At 41.7% G+C, this 24,515-nt stretch overlaps 1 protein-coding gene across 1 annotated transcript; it reads left to right on the top strand.

Moving 5' to 3' along the window:
- The first annotated feature begins 429 nt into the window (after window positions 1-429).
- Window positions 430-22,527, top strand: BUB1B (BUB1 mitotic checkpoint serine/threonine kinase B). The gene is made up of 23 exons (XM_010148469.1): window positions 430-572; window positions 2,102-2,161; window positions 2,406-2,550; window positions 3,428-3,624; window positions 3,722-3,882; window positions 3,998-4,197; window positions 6,074-6,168; window positions 8,191-8,417; window positions 8,693-8,805; window positions 9,551-9,648; window positions 9,894-9,946; window positions 10,491-10,568; window positions 10,813-10,897; window positions 11,278-11,380; window positions 12,432-12,718; window positions 13,679-13,848; window positions 14,781-14,927; window positions 15,093-15,205; window positions 15,494-15,655; window positions 16,358-16,500; window positions 17,970-18,141; window positions 18,484-18,590; window positions 22,338-22,527. Exons 1-23 carry the CDS (start codon window positions 430-432, stop codon window positions 22,525-22,527), a joined length of 3,249 nt encoding a protein of 1,082 aa, XP_010146771.1.
- The last annotated feature ends 1,988 nt before the right edge of the window (window positions 22,528-24,515 follow it).

Genomic DNA, 24,515 nt, shown 5'->3' with positions numbered 1-24,515 from the left:
GCTCCAGCTACTCGAAGGTGAAGAGCCAGAGGGGCCTGGCTCAGTTTACGGGGCTGCCGAGGCTCCCCTCGGCCGGAGTTCGCCACTCGCCAGCCCCAGGGAGGGTGGTAGTCCCGGGGGAGAGAAGGGAGCCCGCAGGTGGGGAGGGAAACAGCTTGAATTTAGTAGCCTTTCCTGCTAACATCACCTGCGTGAGGCTCTGGATTGTAGAGAAGGGGCTCTTTTTTCATATAATTCCCGTGGAGGGGGATTATGCGCCCGATTCCCCCTGGAAACTGGGGAACTAAAGGGTGTGCTTATGGCCGCACAGAAAGCGTGTGGCGGATCGGCTGATGAGAGCCCCATCTGTCCGGTTCCAGGTTAGTCTCCTGCCTAATGAATCAATTTCCTTTTGTTTCTGTTAACGCAGAATTCGAAGGAGAGGCTGACATGTCACAGGACTGCAGCGATGAGTGGGAGCTGAGCAAAGAGAATGTGCAGCCCCTCCGTCACGGGCGTATCATGTCCACCTTGCAGGAAGCTCTGGCTCAGCAGGAGGCCTCTGTCCACACTGCTGTTCAGCTCAAAAAACAGTGAGCAATGCTTTCACACCTTCTTTCCTCTTACCTTCCTGCTTCCTCATCAATTTTTCTGTGTTGTGCCTAACCGTATTAATCTCACAGGCATTACAAAAAGTATAGAGGAACAGAAGTTTAGTAACTGCTGTTTATGCTGCTGTCACACTGCAGGTATTTAGGACTGCTTGCTGTGGGTGCTATACAGTGTAGGCTACTATTTTTAGGTTTGCCATGGAGCATTTAAACAGCAAACACTGAGATTTGCTTATGCCCTTAAATGCACTCATTAAGAAAAATACATAGAAGTTACAAAGAGGAGAGCTTTTTTTCTTTCCTAGGATCTATTGAACCAGGGTATTTCCTTGGAGAGAAATACTTGCTGCTATCATAATGTACGCACAACAGAGGTATCTCTAGATGTGTTCTCTGGGTTGCAAAGATACCTGAGTGTGGAAAGTGAGTTTCTCTTGCATACAGCATTGCACAGATCTGACTGTATGACTTCAAGGTGCATCTTGTGTCCCAAACCTATGCAGTTGTATTTCTGTTGTCTGATCCTCAAATTTGTGTGCGCTGTGAAGGTCGAGTTGGCTTTTTGAAGAGCCTGTATTGTACTGTCAGACTTGGAAGCACTGGCGCTTGTTGTGCTGAACCCTCTGGGTGAAGAAGAATGCAAGTCAGCTCACTTCATGGGAAGTCAGCAGGGGCTGTTAACACCTGCCCAGTACTTACTGAACCAATGCTTATCAGCTGGGTCTGGATTTTTTTTTTTCCCATGGAAAGACATGGAATTATTATTGTACTGGGCTCTGCAAGCAAGTTTGTCTATCTTGACTCATGTTTGTGGGGTGTTTATGGTTGAGCAGAGCCTTCCAAGAAAAGGGACTGCCTGGAGAGCTCTGCAGGGTCAGATTAGAGCCTCTGCTACAGATGTTCCTGCCAAACACAAGCTGCAAGGTGGTTTTCTTTCTTAATGTGCTGCCTAAGGGTGAAGTCATCGTGCAGGGATGGAATGATGCAGGGACTTGAAGAATGAGGCAGGATGATGACGACTGTCAGTGTGGCCATTTAGATGTGTCTTCGCTGTGCTCTCTGGTGCAGTTCTGTAGTTGATCATCAGGATTTTCCATTGTCCTGTGTATGTCTTCCAAACTCTTCCTATGCTTAAACAAAGGACATTTCATGCAAAAATTAAACTTTGCAAAATATCTGTCTGCTAATAACTCTTCAGAAGAGAACAAATAACTGTCAAGGGAGACCATGTAACCTTTAGGGTGGTAGAAATTATTGGAAATACACTTTGGAAAGGTGCATATCTCTTCTTGTCAAATAAGGATATGTTTCCCATCACTTCCATTTTAAAGAGGAGTGCAAAAGCTTTTTTTTGAATCTTCTGCTAAAAGCTCAAGTCTAAATATAGGCTAACCTAGCCCTCTTTTAAATAGACTTACAAAACGGTGTGAGCAAAAGAGGTCTTAGTTTACAGTGTAGAAACCACCTTTACAGTTAAACACATGTATTTATTTGATAATTTTATTTTTTAGGGAGTTTGAATCAGAGATTCGATTTTACTCTGGAGATGATCCACTGGATGTCTGGGACCGGTAAGCTTCCTTTTATTTCAGAAGAAAGAATAGAAAGGTCAGATATTCTTGGAAAAGCTTGGGGAAAAAATATTCTGGTTTAACAAGTCACTCATTGAAAGATAAATTCTGTAACAGTTTTTTGAATCATGTGTTGTGTTCCAATACTGTGTCTAATTTTTGTTCTAAATGCTTATGTTGTACGGATACAGAAGCCTTGTATCTTAGTCAGAACTGATTTCCTGTGAATATGTTCCACCTCTAGGTACATCAAGTGGACAGAGCAAACCTTCCCCCAGGGTGGAAAGGAGAGCAATCTTGCAGCAATATTGGAAAGGGCAGTGAAAGCACTCAATGAGCAGCAGCGATACTACAAAGATCCCCGCTATCTTAATCTCTGGCTCAAGTTTGTGAGTGTTTTGTGAATAGGTCTCGGGTGCTGGTTTTTCTTGGTACTTGTCCTGTCATTTGCACACAGTTAAGCTGATGTTGTACAACATGTTCGTTGACTCTGTTAGAACTGGTGCAATATTAGAAGCATCTCTCTGCAAACATGTTGAATTCCACTTCTCATATTCATTAGGATCTTAAGAGCTTTTTAGGATCATTCAGTTTGGATGACTAACAAGCTCCTTAAGTTTTGTTTTGGAAAATCTAACTTGGATGATTATTGATTATTTATTTAAGGAGGAAAAAGTGATCTGAAGATACATTTTTAGGTGTTATATCTGTTCTACCAGATATTTTAACTTCTGTCTTATATCCATACCTTGTGTTTAAGCAAAACCAAGCTGAGTGTGTTCCGGTCTTGCCCAGTGTCTCCGTTGCTGTTTTTGCAGTTCTTGTTTTCTTAAAGCAGCTTTTCAGGTTTAGCCTCCTGAGCTGACTTACCAGCTCTGAAACTGATAAGAAACGCATTACTCTTTAGGTGAAGCTAGAATAACTATTCTCAGGAATACTAATGTGATATTGTTCAATCACTGAATTAGCTCAGATTAAAAAAAATTCCCTAAGAAACAGCTGACTTGGGTTATGTAGGCTAGATTTAAAGGATTGGTAATAATATTGACAAATATTCATGCAGTCAGAGGTTTTTCCCATTCTTATTCTTCTACTGAACTCCTTTGTGTGCTGTGACAGGATACAGTTGTATGTCCTGGCTTTACAGCTGCTCCTCTAAGACTCATATTGAAATCAATGGGGTCTTGCAGGGGATGTCATAACGCAGATAACAGCTTGGGATCCTTTGTAGTCCACTGATTACTGAAATACTTTTGGTTCTTTCAGGGAAATTGTTGTAATGAGCCCTTGGATCTGTACCGCTACCTACACAGCCAGGAAATTGGCACAACACTGGCACTACTCTACGTCACATGGGCAGAAGCACTTGAGGCTAGAGGAAGCTTTAAGAAAGCAGATCTGATATTCCAGGAAGGTCTCCAGCGCAAGGCTGAGCCTTTTGACAAACTCCAGTCTTATCACAGGTAAGCTTCCAGCCAAAGGGAAGAACTCAGTCTTGCATGCTTCAGTGGATACCTGGTACGGTGAAGCTTATGCTGACTTCTCCAATGTTTTTATCAGGCAGTTTCAGACCCGTGTTTCTCGGCAGACACTACTGGGACTTGAGGAATCACCAGACGAAAAAGATTCGGGTCTTCTGGAAGTTGTAGAACCTCAGAGAAACTCACTGGCAGATCTAAAAGGCGTGGGGAAGAAAAAAGTTGTAGGAGATGCACTTAAAGGTACGTTCAGTTGCTGAAACCGCATATTATTGGAAGTCTTACATCTTTTTGTTGTGGAGTTTTACTTGAGTGTGACAGTTTGAAGGTTAATTTGCATAAATCCTTTTGCTTGTAGCCACCAACCAAAAAAGAAGCACTCAGACTCTCGCTTCTCAGCAGCTTTCAAACAATCTGGGTTTTGCTGTGTTTGATGAAAATTCAGCTTCAGCTTCTGGACCTGAGTTTCCCTTACTTACATCACAGCCATGGACAGCACCTCCAGCTCCGAGGGCCAAGGAGAACGAACTAAGAGCAGGACCTTGGAACGCTGGCAGGGTAAGGAGTCTCAAAAAGAGGAGGGTGTGTGTAAACTGCTGACTTCTAATCCCCGAGACAAAGGTCTTGCCCTTTTTGCCTTGCCTGGATGTTGTAACTACAGATCTTCCTAGCTGCTTCCTAAAGAGTCTCTGCCTGCGTAACCTACTCATTTAGCAAGCTAATCTTGCTGGAATAAGTTTTAAAAACCCTGGAGTTCCTAAGACATAATTCTTGACAGCCAGAAATATTGGTAGAGATGGCCTGCCAAACTCTTTTGAGGGAAGAAAAGGAATATAAGAGGGGAAAACACTAGCCAAATAAAGGGAAAGAAGCCAGGTATTAGTTAATTATGTAAGAAAGAAAGGCAACAGGTTCTTCCTTCAGGTTGTATTGTATGATATCAATTTAACTATTGCTTATCTTCTTTTCATAAGAAGGCACGTACAGTGTTCTGCAAGTGTGTTTTGAAGTGCTTGTGAGGAAAACAGAAGAGTGGAGATCAAAAGAATTGAAGAACTACTGAATCAAAGGAATATTTATCCTGACAATAGGATGACAGAAAGTGGTTTCCAATGGTTCAATACTGGAGGCATGAAGAGAACCAGCTGGGCTTACTTGTATTTAAGCTATTCTAGAGCTGTTCTAGAGAAATGATCTAAGACGTCATCTGAAGGAAACAAATCTTCTGAAATCAAGTTGGTTTCATAGGTCCTTAGATAACCCTCAGTGTTCCTCTGTTCTTTGTAGATTAGAGGTAGAGAATAGAAAGTAATGAGATGATAAATATATTTTAGACTTCACTTATAACAACTTTTATATTAAGAAGCTTAGAAGCAAAAACTAGAATGAGGGGAGGGAAGCAAATGGGCTGAAAGTCATGGAAAATCCAGGAATCATTACTGCCAGGTACAAAGTAATTTGATTAAGCGAATGGAAGAGTTCAGTATATCACAGGTTTAATTTAGCTGAGAAGAATGAGGAGGACGAATTAATAATGTAAAACTTCTTATCAGTTACCTTGCTTTGGGCTGCTTAACACATTCATTCTGGTCCCCAGATGCTTCTGTATTCTTCTAATGTGTGTCTTAGAGCTCTCTCTGTTCCCCCATTAGTGAAATTTGTTAGATTTAATTTAAATTTAAAAAAACCCCTACAACTAGCAGAAGAGTTGAGGATGTCTAATTCCTCTTTACTGCAGTGTGGTGCTCATTCTGGCTTGTGTTACAGTGAAAGAATAATCTTTTGCAAATGCTTTCAGATATTAAAAGCTGCACAGAGGAAAGAAGCTTCTCTTTTATTGTCATTGTGGAGATGGTGGAAAAGAGAAGTCCGTTTGAAATAGCCCCACTGTGTAACTTCTGCTTTAGAGTCCAGTGGAACTTCAGCTAGCCAGAGGAGAGTAGCATGTTGTCGGGCTAAATTTCATCTGTCTTCTCTTAAATAATGGAGCACAGAAGCAGTTAAGGGATTTTTGTGGTGGAATGGTCTCTGAAAGGAAAACTGAGAAGTCTTGGAGGTTCTTGGTAGACAGCAGAAGGAATTGGGACAGTCTTGCCTGAAAAAAGAGGACTGTTAGCATTTTTGGAGAACAAACGAGGAGCAACTGGAATACGCTGTGTGATCAGCATTCCCTCAGAATGTCAGAAATTAGGAACTGATGGGGACACGCAGGAGGAGCAGTGTCTTGGTTTTTTTAGGTACTCAGCTGATGGTCTGTAACTGTGCACGTATTGGAGTGGAATTGATCTTGGAAAAGTATCAGGTTTTAATTTTTTTAAAGAACAAAAACTGCAAATGAGCCAAACACTGGAGAAAAGGAGGATTCAGAGTATAGAGGAATGTAGAGTCTAAAAAGGAATCTTTAAGTTGTTAATGTTGACTTTTCCTTCCTCAGCATCCTCGCAGCAATGAAAATTCTGGTGTAGAAATGTCCTGCCCACTGCCCAGTTTCACCCCATATGTGGAAGAGTCAGCTCAGCAACCAATCATGTGAGTCTTGAGTTTGAAATGGGGATTGTATTTGAAATTACCAAAGTTGCTTCCTCTGACTCGTTTCACCAAGCAGTCGAGCCTGTAGATCTAAGAATTAAAATCTGTCAGCCTGGAAGCTCTTTGTGCTTTATCTGGATGGTAGAGGCTTAGGTGGAGGATACGTAAGGTCACGGGAAGTATTTGACTATTACTGCTCACTATGTGGGAGCCTATATCACATTTATATATGCTAATTACTTTAATATCTTAACTCTGTGTGTTTACACAAAAACACAGCTACCTCTCTTTGGAAAAACAGCCCAGAATCGAGGCAGGCTTACTGCTGTTTTCCCTCTATCTTGGGAGCTCTGTGCTCCATCTATCTGGGGTTTTATTCCAAAACAAGCGATCAAAGTTGCCATGACAACAGTGCTGCTGAGGTTATCGAGGAGTATGCTGTTTTGCCTGAATTCACCTTCCTGCTCTGCTGTGCTCACTGAAATGCTGATAAATCCCAGGAGATGGGGTTGCTGTGTTTTGTTAGAGCAGAGGGAAATGAATTCTCTTGCAAAGCTGCTTACGTTTCTCTTTGAGGCTAATGATGGCCACAGAATACATAGGCCCTTCCTAGGAGAGGAGTGGAAGAGAGAATGTTTGGTCTTACAGACAGCTTCCTTGGCTCTGAATTGTGTGTGATCAGCGGGTGCTGCAAGGTGGCTAACAGCATGGATTTTTCCAAGGGTTTGTATGTTGCATGTGGACTGCAGCGTAGCTCTCACCAAGGACGCATCATGATTTTAGTTCAAGAATATGTAAAAAAATTTTCTTCTAAGCCATAAGGCTATTTCTTGCTTCTGACAGTCAGTGATGCCATAGAATTAAACCTCTTGCCATGCTGGCATCTCAGATTAAGACATCATTTACAGAAGGCAGCATCCGTATGCCGTGGAAAAGAAAGAGCTGAACATCATGTTGAATTAGCTATAAGCAACTTGAGCGGAGAGTTTGTGCGTAGCTTTATACTATGTGGTTGGAAGTTAAAGCGGATTTCTTTCTTTCCTGCTTTTGAGTGCATTTCCTCGTGATGCCATAGGCAACTAAATCAAGTAAAAGTGTTGTGTTGAAACTGTATGTAAACGTGGTGCAAATCATGCCATCAGTTGTCATCCAAGTAGTCATCATCATTGGGTAGAAGGACCTTGGTAATAAGCCCCCCACCCTCACAAGAAAAGCTTTAAATACCCCAATCATTAGGAGCAATTGTTTGCCTCAATCTCTCAGATGGTTTTACCCTTGTGAGTCCATTCACTTACAAAACAAAACAGAGGCCTTGGAATTGCGCACTGTGTTTTCTTTAGAACTGACTCTCCACCCAGACCGCGGTTACACGTTTTTTTCAAGGTCAGTTGTCAGATCATCTTTGAGGTACAGATTATTGCTGGAGTTGTCTTGGTTTACTGGTGTCTGTAAAACTACAAATTCCAATTCCTTTCCCCCGAAATGAGCGCGTAGCACTTTGCTGAAAGCACTTTCAAGTGAAGAAATTGACTGCTACTGACTCACTGTACAGCCGTATTTTTGGTGGTGTGTGTTTTTGGTGTTTTTGTGTAACAGGGCACTTCGTTTCTGTTCCTTGGCATGCAAGAACACTTGTCTTGAGCAGACTCCCCTCTTAATGTATCTTAAATAATCCCCAGTAGGGACTGGTCACTTGTGCAGTCACAGAGATCCATGGAGCTAAAGTAAACATAGATCCTGCTCCGGAATGCATAGAAATTCAGAGATTTGTTTGTCCTTGACTGGGCCTTATTAACACTTTGGTGGTTTGTGGTTTATTTGATTACACAATTCAGAGTTGGTATGCTTGCCTTCTGTGTGCCATCATTCTGTTTTTCTTGTTTGTTTTTTCTGTCAACAGAACAGAATGCCTTTAGACCATTCTAGTGTTAGATTCTGAAATGGGCTATTTTCTCTCCTATGCTTGCTTTTCTGTGCCACAGTGAAGTACATGTAAGCGAAGTAATAACTGAATTTTTTCAGGACCCCCTGCAGAATCGAACCCAGCATAAGCCGTGTTCTAAGTGTTCGCAAACCTGAGAAAGAGGAGGATCCACTGCAGCGAGTGCAAAATTATCAGCAGGATACTCAAGACAAGAAAGAGGTGGCGATGTACTGTAAAGATAAAGTTTATGCTGGCGTTGATGAATTTTCTCTGGAAGAGATTCGAGCTGAAATCTACAGAAAGAAAGCAAAAAAGCGAGCTGAAGGTATGCCTCAAAATGGAATACGTAAGGATTTCTGAGGTGGACTCAGTTATACTTACTTATCAGCCTACAGCTGTCTGTTACTGCAGCTGTTTTTCTTCTACTGGAATAGTTACTTCACTGCTCTGAGGTACAAATTAACGTACCTGACAGCTTTACACGGACGCTGTGGAATGGGAAACGAAGACCAGAGGTTTTAGCCCCTTCAAAAATAATTTAGGCTTTAGCCACAGATTGCATGTGAAATGTGTTGTGCCTTAAAAGCTTTTCTTCTTTAGAGGAGATGCAGGCCATAGCACAGAAGAAGGAAGAAATACAAAGGAAAATTGAGGAGCTGGAGAACAAGTTAAAGAAGAAACAAGATGACAAGCAGCAACAACCATGTGAACAGGTATTGTCCTGATTTAACTGTTCTTTTAGAAATAGCTACTATTTTAAGTAAAAGTACCAAAGGAGGAACAATGTTTCTTCTTGGCTAGCACTTTTGAAACTTTTTTGAAAGGATGCTTCAGCCTATTGTATGGATACATCTCCCAGTAAATGAATGCTTGGAGGAATGCTTCTCCCCGACTTGTCCCCAAGCCATATCCTTTCACTACTGGAATATCAGTCAAGGACTTCAAGTCCTGTAGTTTTACTTAACAATCAGACAAGATACCTTATGCTAAGCTATAAACTTCTAAATTTTTGAAGTAAAGGTACGCCAAGTGCTTATGGGCTTGGCTCCTTGTTTAAGCTCTCTTCAGGTGCAGCTTGCTTTTATTTAGGGAAGCTGGAGTCCAAAAGAAGACAGGAGAAGCTAGAACTCGGGAAGAAGTGAAGGGTTGTAAAGTGGTGTGGGCTAACCCCAGCAGGCAGCTAGGCACTGTATTACCTGCGTGCTTACTCCCCCTCAGTGGGATGGGGGAGAGAATCAAAAGGATGAAAGTGAGAAAGCCCTCGGGTTGAAACAAGGACAGTTCCATAGGAAAACTGAAAACTGCGCCCTCAAGCAAAGCAAAATAAGGAACTCATTTGCTGCTTCCCATTGGGAAGCAGATATTTAGCCATTTCCAAGAGAGCAGGGCTTCATCATTCTTGTTGCATGGCTTGTGATTCCATCGCCATGGCACCAAAATGTGGGTTTTTTCCTACAGCCAGCAGACATAACAAAAGCTTCGCCACCTTTGGGACTGGAAGGATTTACTTTTTCCAGTGCCACAGAAGTTGGGGAGAAACCACCTCGATTGCAAAGGTAACATAGGATTTTCTTTGCCAGCAATGAGAATTTCTGGGGGTAAGGAATTATGAGTAACAGCCTGTTTCTGCAGAGAATGGAACACACCCCTAGGCATCAGCCTGTAATCAAGATCTGTACTCTGTCTTTATATATTATGGATCTTAACTCCTTACAAGTAGCATGTCGGCTTGCCTCTTTCAGAGAGGTTACTTATTTTGTGAAGGTGTGTAAAATAAGAAATGTTTGAATCTTTTTCACAGTGACCCACTGGTCTCTGAAGATAACCAGCTGCATAAACCATCTTGTTCTGAGGGTAAGTGTGTAAACTTTTACCGTTAAGGAGAAGGCTGTGTTGAGGGGAAGGGTCTTTTCGTACAAATAGACCAGCTGCATAAACCATCTTGTTCTGAGGGTAAGTGTGTAAACTTTTACCGTTAAGGAGAAGGGTCTTTTCATACAAATAGCAAGACTGTAACAAACTGAAAACAAAAATCCAGGTGGATTAGAAGAGTGAAAACATGAACGTGCTAGAGTTGAGTGCCCTTAACTGTGTTCAGCGAAAGACCAAGCATCTGAACTGACAACTGTCATCGTTTGTGAGGGCTTTCAAGCAGAATAATAGCTCTTCATCACACTTTCACATATGCAGTCTTGCCAACATCTGTAAGAGTTTAACACTAACATTAAGACTGCTGCTAAGTCAAGTCCTTTTTCCTCAGAGGATTTGGTGGAGGAATGCAATCAGAAATTCTGTATTTGGTTTTGCGAAGGGTGTGTGCTGGAGGAACTTACTTTTGACCCCAGCTGACAACTGTTACTATCGACAGAGGTTATCCAGTGTCTTGGTGTATGCCCAGATAGGGAGAGAAGTGTGTTTTCAGAGCCTGAGGATGGACAGGAGGAAGAGAGAGAGGAGGCCAGCCGTGGAACAAAAGGTACAAATTCTGAAGCATATTCTGAAAAGAGCGAGCTAGTGAACACACTAAGTGGTAAAAGTGTGGGTCATTAACATGACACAACCAAACCATTTTTAATAAGTTTCTTTAAATGTCAGATTTGTGACTTCCTGCTAGGACTGGTGTTTTTAAAGGCTGTGTATTAAATGTTTGAGGTGGCATTGGATATGTTGCTGTGGGAAAAACTGTTGGTGTAATACAGCCTCTTGGTTTTTCTTCACAGATGTAGCTCTCCTTCCTCCACCAGATACTGCCAAGGTTTTCTCTGTATTTGATGAATCCTCTACTTTGGCAAATCAGAATATAAGGTAGAATTATTCAAGATTTAAATTTCAGAGGGAGGGAAGACTGAGGTATCAAACCACTTTCTGCAGCAGCTGAAATACAGTGCTGCTTCTTGTCTGGATGGGGGACGTTGTCTTGTTTTGTTTGTATTTTTTGTTTTATTTCATTACTCTACTTGGAAAGTCCATGATAAGAAAAACTCTTATTCCTTCTTAATCTAGAACTACTTAAACTTCTGTATAAACTTTCTTCATTCTGGAGGGATATATATATCGTAGTTTTCTGGTAGTGGTATAGTAGAAAGTGGGAGATGGAAATTGTCAGTAGGCTTAAACTCTTGAGAGGAATGTCTGAAGACGGGAAGCTACTCTAATAAATACTTAATGGAATGTAACTATCTTAGTTGTTCTGCAGCTCCTACACAGAACAGTTACCGGTGTCCTCTTGCTGATCGTAAACCTTTAGATTCCCAGACTGCAAAGGAAAACGCACCGCCGGAAGCCTGTGTAAGCGAACAGCTTATCCTGTAGCAGATTTCCTGTCAAGGGGAAGCTGGCATAGAAAGTCCTGCTGTTAACTGAGTGACACTGACTGGGCTGACACGATCCGAGATAAACAAGGATTCTGAACTTCTGTCTGGCCTGGCAGTACTGAATTGGGTGATTTTAAAACTACACTGGAAATGTCATGGGTTTATAAGGCTTAGGCTTTAAGGTAGCCAGTGCGGAGGTGATGGTAAGGAGTCTTCCAAATTTTAAGCATCTGATTAGTGGCCAGGATTCCTCACTCTGAGAACAAGTTTGTGTGAGAGAGTTGCACAGTGCTGCCTCCTGTTGCATCCACTTCCTTGCCATGTCTCCAGACAAGCATCTTGGCTCTTGTGTTCCTCACCTGAAGTACCTGATGCTTGACTCCCTTAAACCTTTGTATGTTGGTGCCTAATCTATGTGTCTTTATGTGGCAGCTCTGCAGATGTCTGTAAAGCTTTCAATAGAGGTGGTAGCTGCTGTCTCACCAAAGGACTTGGTTGCTGAATGCCACAATAGACCTTTAGACTTGATGAGTGAGAGGATTTTATTCTGAGCTGAGAGGCATTTTATGTATGGCTACAACATGAAATACTTAGCAGGGTTAAGCATGGCAAGCATCATGCTGATTTTGGTTCTAGAGCAGCACTATGCAGTTATCCAAACTGACTCTACATGTTCAATGTGTCTGCGATGTCCAACACTTCAGTAAACCCTATAATAACGTGCTTATAACTGAACTGAAATGTGCTTCTGGAGTGATAGATAGTAAGTAGCCTTCAACAGCTCATGGCAGCTCTGCAGCACTCCAGAGGGTAACAGAGCTACCCTTTCCAGCTGGAAAAAAATACATGCACCTACATTACAGTTAGGGCTCAACTACTCAATTTATAAGTGTCGTACATGAAGACTGTTAGATTCATGTTGAAGGTGGTGGGGTGGAAAAAAGGGGAGAGAGCAATGTCCAGCTCTTACAGAAATAGAGACACAAAATCCACAGCTTTTCACTGTCTCTTCTTACTCTTTTCAGGTTGAGGCGAATGGAATCGAACCTTTGACTGAATATGCAATTGTGACCGGCTGCTACGGGAACAAGAGCCTATGTGCTAACCCAGAAGACATGTGTGACTTTGTTAGGGCTGCCCATCTGGCCTCAACGCCCTTTCATGGGGTGGTAGCTCAGAGAGTCCCAGCTCCTGCTTTTTCACAGGGTATCCTGAAGGAAGACTCTCCAGAACCTACAAGTGCACCTCTGAATCGGGAAATGCTGGCTTGCAAGGGAGAGTACAACGAAGCTCTTTGTGTAAATAAACTCAGGTAATTAAAAACAAAGTATCTTAAACCCTTTTTCCTGTGTGTCTTTCATTGGTTGTGGTTTCACTTTATTCTGTTGCTGAAGGAACAATTTTCTGAAGAGATCAGAATATACTGAAGGCAGCCATTGCTCTAGCTCAGGGTCCATTTTTGGGCAGACTTAAGAGGCAATAGCCCACTAGGCTTTTCAGCATTACTGCTGTAGGATTAACTCCATGCTTTTTCTAACAAATAACTTGTAAAGGAATTAATAAACACATTCTGTCTTTGTAACCAGAGGTGAAAAGTAGAATCATCAGTTCCTTTTATACTCTTATGCTTCTGTACTTATTTCAGTATATAAAAATGCATCTGGTGATTATGACTTAGATTTCTTCTACAGGGGAGAAAAGCTGGAGAGAAGACAGACTGGCAAACAACCTCTTGTTGCTTATCATTGTAAAGAAACATGCCTCTGTTGTATGGGGTTTTCTTAATGTAGAACCGACTTTGATTTGCTGGCTGTTAGTATGCAAACATGTATGCTATGCTGAAGGTGTGTGTTTTTCTGGCAAGTTCCCTGGGAAACCATGCTGGTTATAATTAGGAAGGAAGAGGAAGGGCAAGAGTTATTTCTCACCCAACCCTCTGCTGCTTTACAGGCACAATACCTTTACAAGGTGTTTTGCTAGCCGGAGTTAAACCACGATGCTGAGGGAGTAATAAACATTCAGTATGCCTTCTGTTGTAGCATTCATATTTAATGAAAGAGAAGATAAAATTTGTCTGTAGACTGGTTATACTCAGAACCTTAATCATGGAAGCTGTGGCATAAATAACTACTGTTTTTCCACTAAGGATGGGAAAGGACTGCTTTAACATAAAATTGTCTGGAGGTGCAGAGTATCCTTCCGTAGTTACTAGTCTGGCATTATCTATGCACTGTATCTTCTCAGTATGAATAGCTGATGACTTCATTTACAGCCCAATCATGGAAGCAAGCCTGGAAGATACTCGCTCGTCAGGTTCTTCCGTCACCTCAGGATCGTCTCTTTCCTGTGTTACACAAATATCTACTATTAAATACCTGCATGTCCCTGAGAAACTGGAACTTGCTCAAAGCTTGCCTGCTGAAACGGTTACTGATTCTGGAGGTGGGAGTGAAATCCATACTGGTTAGTACTCGGTCTCATGCACAGCAAACAGCTGACACTGAGCTGTGGTCCTTTTTCTGTACTTCCTATGTTTTACTGTTTCTGTATATTTCCTGTTACTTTGACTTGTGACTAAACTTACATCTGACAAATACCTTACTGCAATGCTTTTCAAGCATAACAGTAGGTAATGATTCTCTGATCCTTACTTGGGTACTGTGAGAGCTTAAAATGTCGTCAGGCATTACTAGTCACAGTCTTTGGGCAAGGAAGTCAGTAGAAGCCATCTAGTGCTGCTGGTTTACTCTGAGATCAATGCTTTTCAGGCCACCCACAGATGAACTCATCTGTTGAATTATTTTCTCTATGTCCTATTATATAGGGAAATAAACCCAGACCTACATGTAATTGTCTTGTGTTTTCCAGGAGGTGAAAGCCATTAAATTGTTAATATTGCAGGGAGCAGCAGATTTGGAGTCCAGCTTTGTTTTCTTTTTCCGTAAAACCCCTGCTGTATTCAAAGGAGTGAATGTCAATAAGCCCCTTGGTTTAAAAATCACAAACTGATCACTTACTCTGCCCATAGATTTAAAAAAGGAGTGTTAATATGCAAAATGTGGCAGAGCAGGTGTGCCTAAGCTAGTTTGCACCTTAGTCTCTTTCACAAGATATTTATTACATGACACTACAGTAGAATCATTGAGGCCTCATGATGAGATAGTCTGAAAGGTACTTTCAAAGGTGAGTGTTATGTTCACAGAACAAGAAAATATTGGAAAGAGATTAACTGACTTGGTGAAAGGTGGCACAATAAAGCAGGATGCGGATAGAAAGCCTCCATGATCTAGGTTACTTTTTCATAGGTATAGTCATGTCAGGAAGATACTCTACAGTTAATTCCGCTCATCTGTGTCTATTGCTTGTCTTCCTAGGTGATGATGGAACTCTGTTCTTGTGGAGCGCTGAGCAGCGTAAAAAACTTCTGGATCCTATGCCAGAACCGGTGACTGCTTCTCCAGATTTTCATTTGGAGACCGGTGCTCTGCCTGTCATGGAGCTTCAGAAAGACATCTTGCTAGGTAGGTGTGCCAGAGACTGCGCAGTGCAGATCTGTGTTCTGATTGGTCTGAAAGGTGCTTAATGTTCACCCTTGCTAGTTTTATGTGGTGTAGATGAGAATCACATGAACAGCCTGCGTACAGGTATTTGCTGTGACAACTCCTAAGTGTCAAATTTCATAACAGGAAACGAGACTTACTGTATCAAATGGGAATATTGGGCCAATGAAGAATACAAGATGATGTTTGCCATTCCAGCTAACTGTCCCCAGTTGGATGCAAGGGGATTTGCAATTAAGGTAGTGTATGTGATGTTCTTTATACAAAAAGTGTACAGTACTAAAATCTTCTCGGCCAATGTAAATTAAAATGTAGTAAGTTTGGTCTTAATTTCTGAATTCCATCCATGAAGATTGCTACTTCAAGTTCTCCTTCTAATTGTTGATGTAGATTAAAAGTTTGACTGTGAAAAATATCTTCTGTGGTAAAGCAGGGAGGGGGAAAAAAGAGGATGAAAGGAATGCGAAGATGAGCAATTTTCACTTTATTCCAAAAAATCAGTGTTGTTTTTATGTACCTTCTTGTAGGTGTATTCCCAGCCTGTGCCGTGGGACTTCTATATCACACTTCAGTTACAGGAGCGTTTGAGTGCTGACTTTGACCGAAGCTTCAGTGAGAGCTGCAGCTGTTACTTGTATCAAGATGGCTGTGCTGTTTTGCACAAGGATATAAATCGCTTCACACTTGGCGTAAGTACAGGTGAACAAAGAATTGTAGAAGACATGAACTCTTGCGTAGTGAGGTGTGTTGTCGTTATGCTCGTTGTTGAAGATTGCAGGATTAAACATGTGAAGCTATCTAGATCCTCTGGCTTTTATTTTGTCTATATACAAGTTAGGACTGTATTAGAGCTTCAATTAGAGCTGGTTCTTCACTTAGACATCATGTGCTTCTCGGAGAGAAACCAATTTTTCACATTTTCTTTATTCATGAATAATAAATGGCCTGAGCCAAGAGCCACGTGTTATTCCACAAGGTTTGCATCTAAAACTCTTGCTTAACTCCGCATCTTTCAATGAGTTCCAGTCTTCCACAGCAAGGTCACAGCATTCAGTGTTTTGCTGAAGGATTTACGTTTTAAATCGAGTATTTTAAGTGCATTTTGAATTGTTGCATATAAATAGGATGCAAATTAAATAGTGATTTCTGTCTTCAGTTCAATTTCCTCTTCCTGATCTTCCATCCCCTTCTGATTATTACTGTCTCTTAAGAGCTCATGGCTCTTCTAATTTTGGCTGGGTTGATCGTGGGCAAAATCTGGTTATACTGAATTTAGGGTGTGACTGTTATCTCTGTACAGATGAGCAGGGAGAGAAAAGGTGAGCTATAAATACTTTACTTAATCCAAGATAGAATGGCATATAGATAGATGTTTGTTCTCTGTTTTTCAGGATGTTATTCGTGGCTGTAAGTCCATCATGGAGGAAGTTATCCTACTGGTTGTTTATAATCTTCTGGCTATGGTAGAGAAGCTCCACAAAGCAGAGATTGTCCATGGAGATCTGCGCCCAGAGGTGTTCTTCCTGGGAGACAGGTTTGTCTCTTTGTGTGAATACGGGAGGATATAGGAGACTCTGTTTCAGTCACAGCTCTTGTGCTTTCATAATTTCTCCTCTTCAGTTGGGGTACTGATATTGCAGTCCCTTGTTCTTAGGCTACAATGTATTCTGAAAATGGTGAAAACACTTGGTTGAGAATAAGCCTTTCTTTGGTTTATTTCTATACAAATAGCATATGGTGGTGGTGTAGCACAGGTTAACAAAATGGTTTTGCTGTTGGCTATGTTCAAGTTTCTCCTTTACCAATGTACTGGGCAGCTAACTGGATATTGGTAAATAACTTGCCCTTTGGTGTTGCATATCTGAAAAACAGGGAACTAGAAGACAAAGAGCAGGTGGGACTGGAATATCCAGATGCTCTTGAACAGAATGGTCCAACTTGTAACTTGATGCACAGATCTAGTTTTCTTCTTTGAGCACTTTCTCATATTATGTTAATTAAGTCACATACCCCTTGGAATGTGATCTGTGAACTAAGTGTGGGAAGGTAGTAACTTTGGAATGTCTAATGATTCAGATATAATTCCATTAGGAGGAGTTCACTGAGGCTGTTCTTGGTCTTCACTGCTTTGTTAAAAATAGCTTTTAATTTCTTTTGAACCTGCAGTTATCTAACATGCACATTGCCAATATATTTTATTTATAACTTCTTTATAATTTTATTTAAATTCATTGTATAATTTCACTTATACATTACCCAAATGTACTAGTGAAGCTCTAGTATTTTCTTCACACACCCCATGCACAGGTCTTGCACATCCCGCAGGGTGCACACATCCTATTTTGAAAGTCACGGATCTAACAGTGGCTTGATGGACCTGGGCATCTCCTGCTGGATTTCTCTGTGGCAAACACAAACTAAACTGCCAAAAAGTTAGGATAAAGTTTTGGGTTTTTTGGATAGCAAAAACTAACCTAGACAATACATAGTATAAACTACAAAATACGCTTGTAACATATGAGTGTGTAAGAACAGTGACACCTGTGATCTGTTCATTGTTGGCTTGGCAGTACTGCCATCTATGCAGATACTCCTCCCTGCCCTTTGTTTGTCGTCTCTAGTGTGTAGACTAGGAAAGGTTTATTAAAGTATTGTGAAGCTTAATTCTTGTATAAAGTATTCTGAGATCTCGAAGGAGAGGGAGAAGTGCTAAACATTATGCTATTTTCTCATTCCATCAGCTGTGTGTCGGATAACTCTGACAAAGTCATCCTTAACCCTTTAGTGTTTCCAGTTGCTTCCTCTGGAGGTACCATTGTCATCTCTCAGCTTCAGGCTGCCAACTGGTTCCCCATCCGGGGATGGTCCTTTTGGCAGTAGTTCTTAATCTAGCCATCAGAGGGGAGCATTGACACAGCGAAGGCTCACCTCCACGGGCTGGGAAACTTCATTTAGAAGCTGTTGGGTGGATCATCTAATGCTTCACTTGCTCCCTCTGATCAGGATCTGTGATCCGTTTGCTAACGATGAGATGGCAAGAGCTCTGAAGATAGTGGATTTCTCTCACAGTCTAGATTTGAGGTTACAGTCTCAAGTAAGCTTGTCCGACAGCTTTCCCATATCGCAGACCCCTCATGGACAGCAGCTTCTGGTGAAAAGTTCTCTTCCTTATCAGGTGAGTCTGAGCCAGACGTCTTGGTTTCTGTGTTACCTTTACAAAACCTGTTTTCTTAAGTTATGTTTTGCAAACTCTGTGGAAAGCTCTAATTGATAAATACTGAATAAAGAAAATACTTCATCTTTGGCCTTAAGTGAAGGGACTGGCAGTGCTGTGACTACTGTATTTAGGAGCCTACGATAAGAGCAGAACTTTATTTTTTGGAGCTTTCGTGCTTAGCATGCCTTTGGAAGATTCTGATGCAAAGACCAATTCAGATTAAATGTGTAAAAGCACCAGCAGTAGAAATCTGTAGTGGATTGCAGACACTGACAGAACTTTCCGATGTTGTGATTGCAGGTGGACTTGGTTGGCATTGCAGATATAGTCCATTTGCTGCTCTTTGGGGATCACCTCCAGGTCTGTCAAGAAAATTCCATCTGGAAAGTCAGCCGAAATCTATCCACGTAAGTTCTTTGCAGAGGAGGCTGCTGGGAAGAAATAGCCCTTCTAACTTCCTTCGCTTCCATTACAATGGTGCCGTATTCAAGGCTTAGAACACGAGTGCGGCTGTTGCCAAAAGCACTAGTTCTGTGAGGCCTGACATTTTGAAGGTACTAGACTTGTTCGTGGTAACCTTGGTGCTGCGTAGGAGACAGCTTCAAGCTGAACGTGAGCCAAACAGCCCAGTGAAGGGGACTTTGCTTTTTCTTTCCTTTCAGACCAGACTGCTTTAGTCTCACTTCTTACTTGATAGACCAAGCTTGGAGAAGTTTGTAAGTGGGTGGGTGGTGAGGGAGTAAAAATCACGTGAGCATGTTGCTTTAGAAAAGGAGATTATTTTGGTTTTCTGTTTTCTTCATTGTAGGCTATGTTGAAGGGCAACTTATGCCAGGGTTCTGTCCGTAACAGTTGCAGAAACAGTATACATGCACAAGAAGAGAATTTAAAATGATAACTTAAGATGCTTGTGCAAGCAGCTTCTTTTTGGAAGCTGCTGTTTGTCTTCAGGTACTAATGTCTACTGCTCTTAGCCACATGCTTTGGCCATAAGATGACACTGCCTTTGTCTACCCCCTTGTTTGCTCTTAGACTAAACACTAGCTCGTTTTGTTAGTCACATCCTGCAGAATTTTCTGCCTTAGTGTTCTATAAGGATTTCCAGGGCGCTTTGCTCATGGCCAATTACTTGGGATGTGTGCATTCAGGATCATGATGTATTAGCTGCACTCGCTGTGTGGATGCACTTCTCTAACTGTTGCTGTAAGAAAACCTACTACCACTCAGAGTTGTCTAGTTCCCTAGCAACCTCCAGTACTTACACCTCCTAGTTTGTTGTATTCAACCTCTGGAAAAAAACTCATCACCTTAAGCTGTGTACAGGGAAACCCACCTTTTTTTCTTTACTGGGCATATCTCTGTTTCTGCTGTAGATACCAGTAGTTACCTGGCTATCGCAGGCTGAGGGGTTACTAGGATTCCGTACTGTACCCTGTAGCTTTTGTTTTTTCTTCAGAGGATCAACTTGCAGGACAAGGCTGTGAAGAACCAAATCACCACGGGTGACTATATTTTCTGAAGAGATGAGTATCAGTGATGTATAGGTTGGCAGTAAATGTGTGTCTTATGCTGCCTTTGTTTCAGAAATACTAAAAGAAAAAAGGCAAAAAAAAGTGCAAATCATTGATGGAAACTGGCTTTTGCTCTTGACTGACAGATATTTTAACATTAGATGTCTTTGAGCTATGTAAATCTGACCTGTTCTGAAAAATGAGACTCCTACATATTCATTTCTATCAGAACATGATAGGGGACACTGAGTGGAAAGAAATAGAATTCTGGGTAGAGAGAGAACTTGAGAGACTTGGGTAGAAGAGGAGTGAGACCTGTGATGGGCTAGAGGAGTCTGAGGAGGAAGGTAAAGCCTGGGCCTAAGTTCTGTGCAGCTGCAACCAGGCTGTAATGGCTCATCGCTCGCTTGGGAACATCAGTTTGACTTGGAGTACGAATAAGGAATTTCCGGTTTCCATCCTGCCTTCCACTTTGCTTCTCCAAGTGTGTTAGACTACTTATCTCCTATACTTACTTTTCAGTATCAAGGGTTCTAAGAAATGTTTGTATAGGTGCTTTAGTTACATGTTATACTGGAGTCTTATATCAACAGTGTGAACACGGCATCTCCTTGTGTGGGAATAAGGAACTGGCACTGAGTCTTTGCTTTTGCTAATCTTTGAGTGTAGCTGGCTCTTAATTAATTGCACTTCCTCCAGTCAATTTGAAGCTTTCAATAAATTCTCAAGTGATCTCTGACACACAAGTTCAGTGCCGCAGGGAATCTTCAGCCACCAGAAGGAGCTACACAATTAAGGCACTTCCCTGTGACAAGAGTTGGCTGCCGGATGCTAATCTGCTTTATCCTCTGCACACAGCCACACGCAGCAGAGACACTTGCAGCACCCACGAAGACACAGGATTCTTTCTCCTGTTGTGTTTAATAATTCTACTTTTCCTTTGTAAAGATGATGTTACTTCTTCCTCCTCAAAGTTCTCTAAGTTGGAAAGTGTTTTTCAGTCTCTGGGGTTGGTTTGGGTTTGTCGGGGCTTTCTGAGGGCTGTATTGACAGGACAACTCTCCTGAAATGAAAGAATGTTCTGAGGATGTGGGCGGTGTGAAATACAAAGGCAGCTTCTTGCTAGAAGGCTGCTGTTGTTAAATGCAACAACCATGACCACCGTATCTTAGGGGAGCTTTCAAAGAAGGCCTTAATTAATTTTAAGTATTAAACAAACCTAAAGATAATACGACAACTTGTGGAGCCAGTAATTTTACAATCGGTTCAACAAAATACCAAAGTGGGGAATTACGGAGCACAGAACTGTTCTTTTATTGAGTGCTGTTGGCCTTAAAGCAGAACCCACCACTTAAAAGGTGACAGAATGAATGCGAAACACTTGAATCTTGTAGTGAAGTCTCCTGGAAAGGTGGGATGTGAATTCTGACTGAGCTTTTTTCATCTCTGAGGATTACTACAACCTGTTTTTCAGGGGAGGGAGTTTTAGCATGTTACCATTACCAAAGAATGGATTTGGAGATTTTTTAGTTACAGGAGTGTTTTTAGCTTTTCTGTTGTCACTGTAGTATTTCAGGAAACTTCCCCTGTGCAGGCTCACGTGAGGTAGCATACAGAAGCTGTGGTTTGAATCTTTAGAACTGCTTTTGTCACTCAACTCCTTAGATATCCTCACCAACATGTGACCTCCTCTGCTACACTTCTTAAAACGTTAAAGTCTATGAAGAAAATGGCCTCAAGTCTTGCTTCCCCACCCCATCCCCAAGTTAGATTCTGTATGACTTCATTATTTTAGACACTGTAACAGTCACTAGTGTAATAGTACAGGCCAGATGCCTTCTGAGACTATAGCTGCTGCTGTTCTGTGAGTCACTCAGATAAAGGAGAGGCAGATGATTTGTTCAAAAGCCAACGTTAACTCCTGGCTTGAGGGAGAAAAGTACTTTGGCTGTCAGCGGCAGTGTGGGCTGTGGGCTTCGGTGCAAGACTACAGAACAGAGGGTTAGCTCAGAGATCAGTTTTCTGAGACTTTAATGAGTCACTCACACAACATGAAGGAAGAGGCTCTATCTGTGACAGAGGGGATTTATTGCCATTAATTGTCTTTGAAGTGTTATCTATATGAGAACTCTGGCAGATGGAAGTCAGGGGGGAAAAAGAGTAAACCTGGCTGTAAACCACTCTTTAAAAACCGGTGTGGGTTTTTTTTTTTATTTCTCTTGCAGCTTTCCTTTAACATTGACCTGTGAACTGAACTTGCCAATGGGGGAATAAGATTTGCTTCTACCCCTAACTCATGAAAGGAATCTGCCAACTTTGTTGGTTGAAAGAATGTTCTTGATAACTCCTTTTAATTTAAAGTGCTGTGGCTCAGTGTGAGTGGTTGATAGTGGTCAGGCACACTAGAAGAGGTAACTGTAAAAACAAGGGTTTGGATAGACCTGTGGAGTTACTATCCAGCAGCCTACTGAAGGAAAAGCAAGGGGCCCACATGTATCAACAACACATTCCCCGTTTTGTGAGTGAAATTATTGTTTCAGACTCTGGTTCTCCCAGGAAGTTTAGTACTGAATGTGAATGGAAATGCTGACGGACGTGTGGTGTGTGCTACCATTTGACTGAAAACCGCTCTGTTTGTTTTAGGACTGTTGACAGTGATTTCTGGAATAAACTTTTTGAGAGAATTCTGAATGCAGCTGGTAAGTCCACAGTGCCTCTGCTGAGGGAGCTGAGAGAGGAAATTAGTGACATGTTTGACAGCTCTTTCCAAGAACGACTTGGTGAATCCTTAGCTGCGCTGGGAGAAACTTTCTTCTTTGAGAACTTCCTGTAATTGTGTAGAGGGGACAGACATTTTGTATTATAGAGGAATTTGTTGTTAACTTCTTATTTATTTCTCTTTAATAGAAGCCTGAACAGTGATTGTAGCAATAATACTTCACGCAGGACTGGCTAAAGAATGTTTCTATTGCATCAGTGCATAGATAACCTCCTAAGCTTGCTACGTAAACTAGTCTGAGCCGTTTGCCAGAGAAAATTGGTTGTCCCTGTTTTTTATAGCTGCTTAAAATTATGTTTAATACCTAGTTCATACTGCAGCCTCTGAAATGTTGGTGTCTTTATGTTTTGTTGGTCTTTTAATTGGTGTTTCATCAATAAAGCTGTATTTTGGTAGCAACTCTGTCATATTAAACATTACTGTCAGATGGTGACAAAAGACTTGATGTAGTATTCATGCTGAAGTGCTTGTGCCCGACTGGGAATTGTTTGTGGTTGCAGCTACAAAAGCCCCTCATTTGGTGGCAGCTTTCATAACCACACAGGACTTCCTGGACACTTGAATGTGACACGACTGCTTCCACTTGGAGTGTGCTCTCATGGATGGCTGTCATAAGGAAAAGTAGATGAAGTCATGAGTGAGAAAGATGCGTCCCTAAATCTTTGCTTCTCAGCGCAAGTGTTATTTACTTCTGCAAGGGTTAGAGTTGCTGGCCGGCCTGAGCAGCTTTCAAAGATCTCGCTGAAGTCCAACCTTGCAGTATGTGCTGAAGTGTTTGCAGGTTTTTGTGGGAGGTTCTGCGGACAGCTGCTTGTGTTAACCCATTAGGAACTGTTACTGAAACCCATACAAAGCCTTTTTTATTCAAGAGAACAATTTACAGGATCCAAACCCAAGATGTTGCGTACCTTAAGTGTAGACTCAGGATTACTCCTTCACAGCTTCTCCTCTGTATGAAAGCGAGAGTAGAAGATGGCATCACTAGTAATTTATTCTCCCTATAAAACCAAATTGGCTGTAAGTGCTTTTTCATTTGGTCAAATTCTTCTGCCATCGTTCTGTTTTGATTGTCCCCTGTTTCTGTGATCTCTAAATTCTGCTCTGGAACTTCATTTTCTGAGTTGCTACAAGCCACCTTCTTTCCTGTTCTTTCTGCATGTCTCCACTGCTGCTCCTCCTGCTTTGACCCGCGTGGTCTTTGCTCTTCCAGTTACCTAATGCCACTTTTATAGTTCCTTCGTGAAGGTTGTTACACTCTCATAATTCAGGAATAGGACTTAAATGTGCTGCTGGATGAGCTTTAATATCTGATGTCAACTGCTGCTGAACAATGGTTTTAGCCTGTTAATGCCTCAATGTTTCCTGTAACACAAATCACTAGTTTGTCATCTGTTGAGCAAGCAGATGAAAAAATGTTCTGTCTCTAGATGGGGTTTGGCGCAGAGCTCACTGGTAGAGCAGCTGGAAGCTATGCACTGGACTAACTTCTGCTGACTCTCGGAGGTCTTGAGTGTGCTTGTGCTTTCCTTTAGCTGAAATTTTTCTTTTGCTGATCTTTTAACTTCTTCTTAGACAAAGTCTGGGGGAATCTCATTTTCTGTCCTTGCTTTCAGCCTTTTCGGTTTATATCCTGCAGTTCTGATATGAAACCCAGGTATCTTAAGAGAACACTCATGACAAGGTATTGGTCATCCCAAGGACTTCTCGGGCAAGACATGTTTCCAGCCAACACAGAACAACTTCACTACCTCTTCACCTATTGCATAAACCTTACTCAGACAGAAAGCTGCTGAGAACAGTCTGAACACACAGATAAGAAGTCTCAGCCGACTTTCAGTAAAGGAAACTTGTTGCTCTGGTATTTAAAATCTATAGGTGAATCTATTTGTCTTTGAAGTCTACTTTAATGGAGTGTTTCAGCTTTTATGTTGTCTTGGCATCTGTTTTCTTCCTGAGCAAAAAGTGTGCTAATCCTTCTTCATCAAATAGGACTACCCTCGATGAGTTGCACAGGAGCTTGTCTCACTACTCTTCACGTGCAC

Source organism: Eurypyga helias, unplaced genomic scaffold (assembly GCF_000690775.1).
Source record: "Eurypyga helias isolate BGI_N326 unplaced genomic scaffold, ASM69077v1 scaffold10533, whole genome shotgun sequence".
NCBI classification, from domain to species: Eukaryota; Metazoa; Chordata; class Aves; order Eurypygiformes; family Eurypygidae; genus Eurypyga; species Eurypyga helias.
This window is presented reverse-complemented; position numbering and strand designations above follow the sequence as displayed.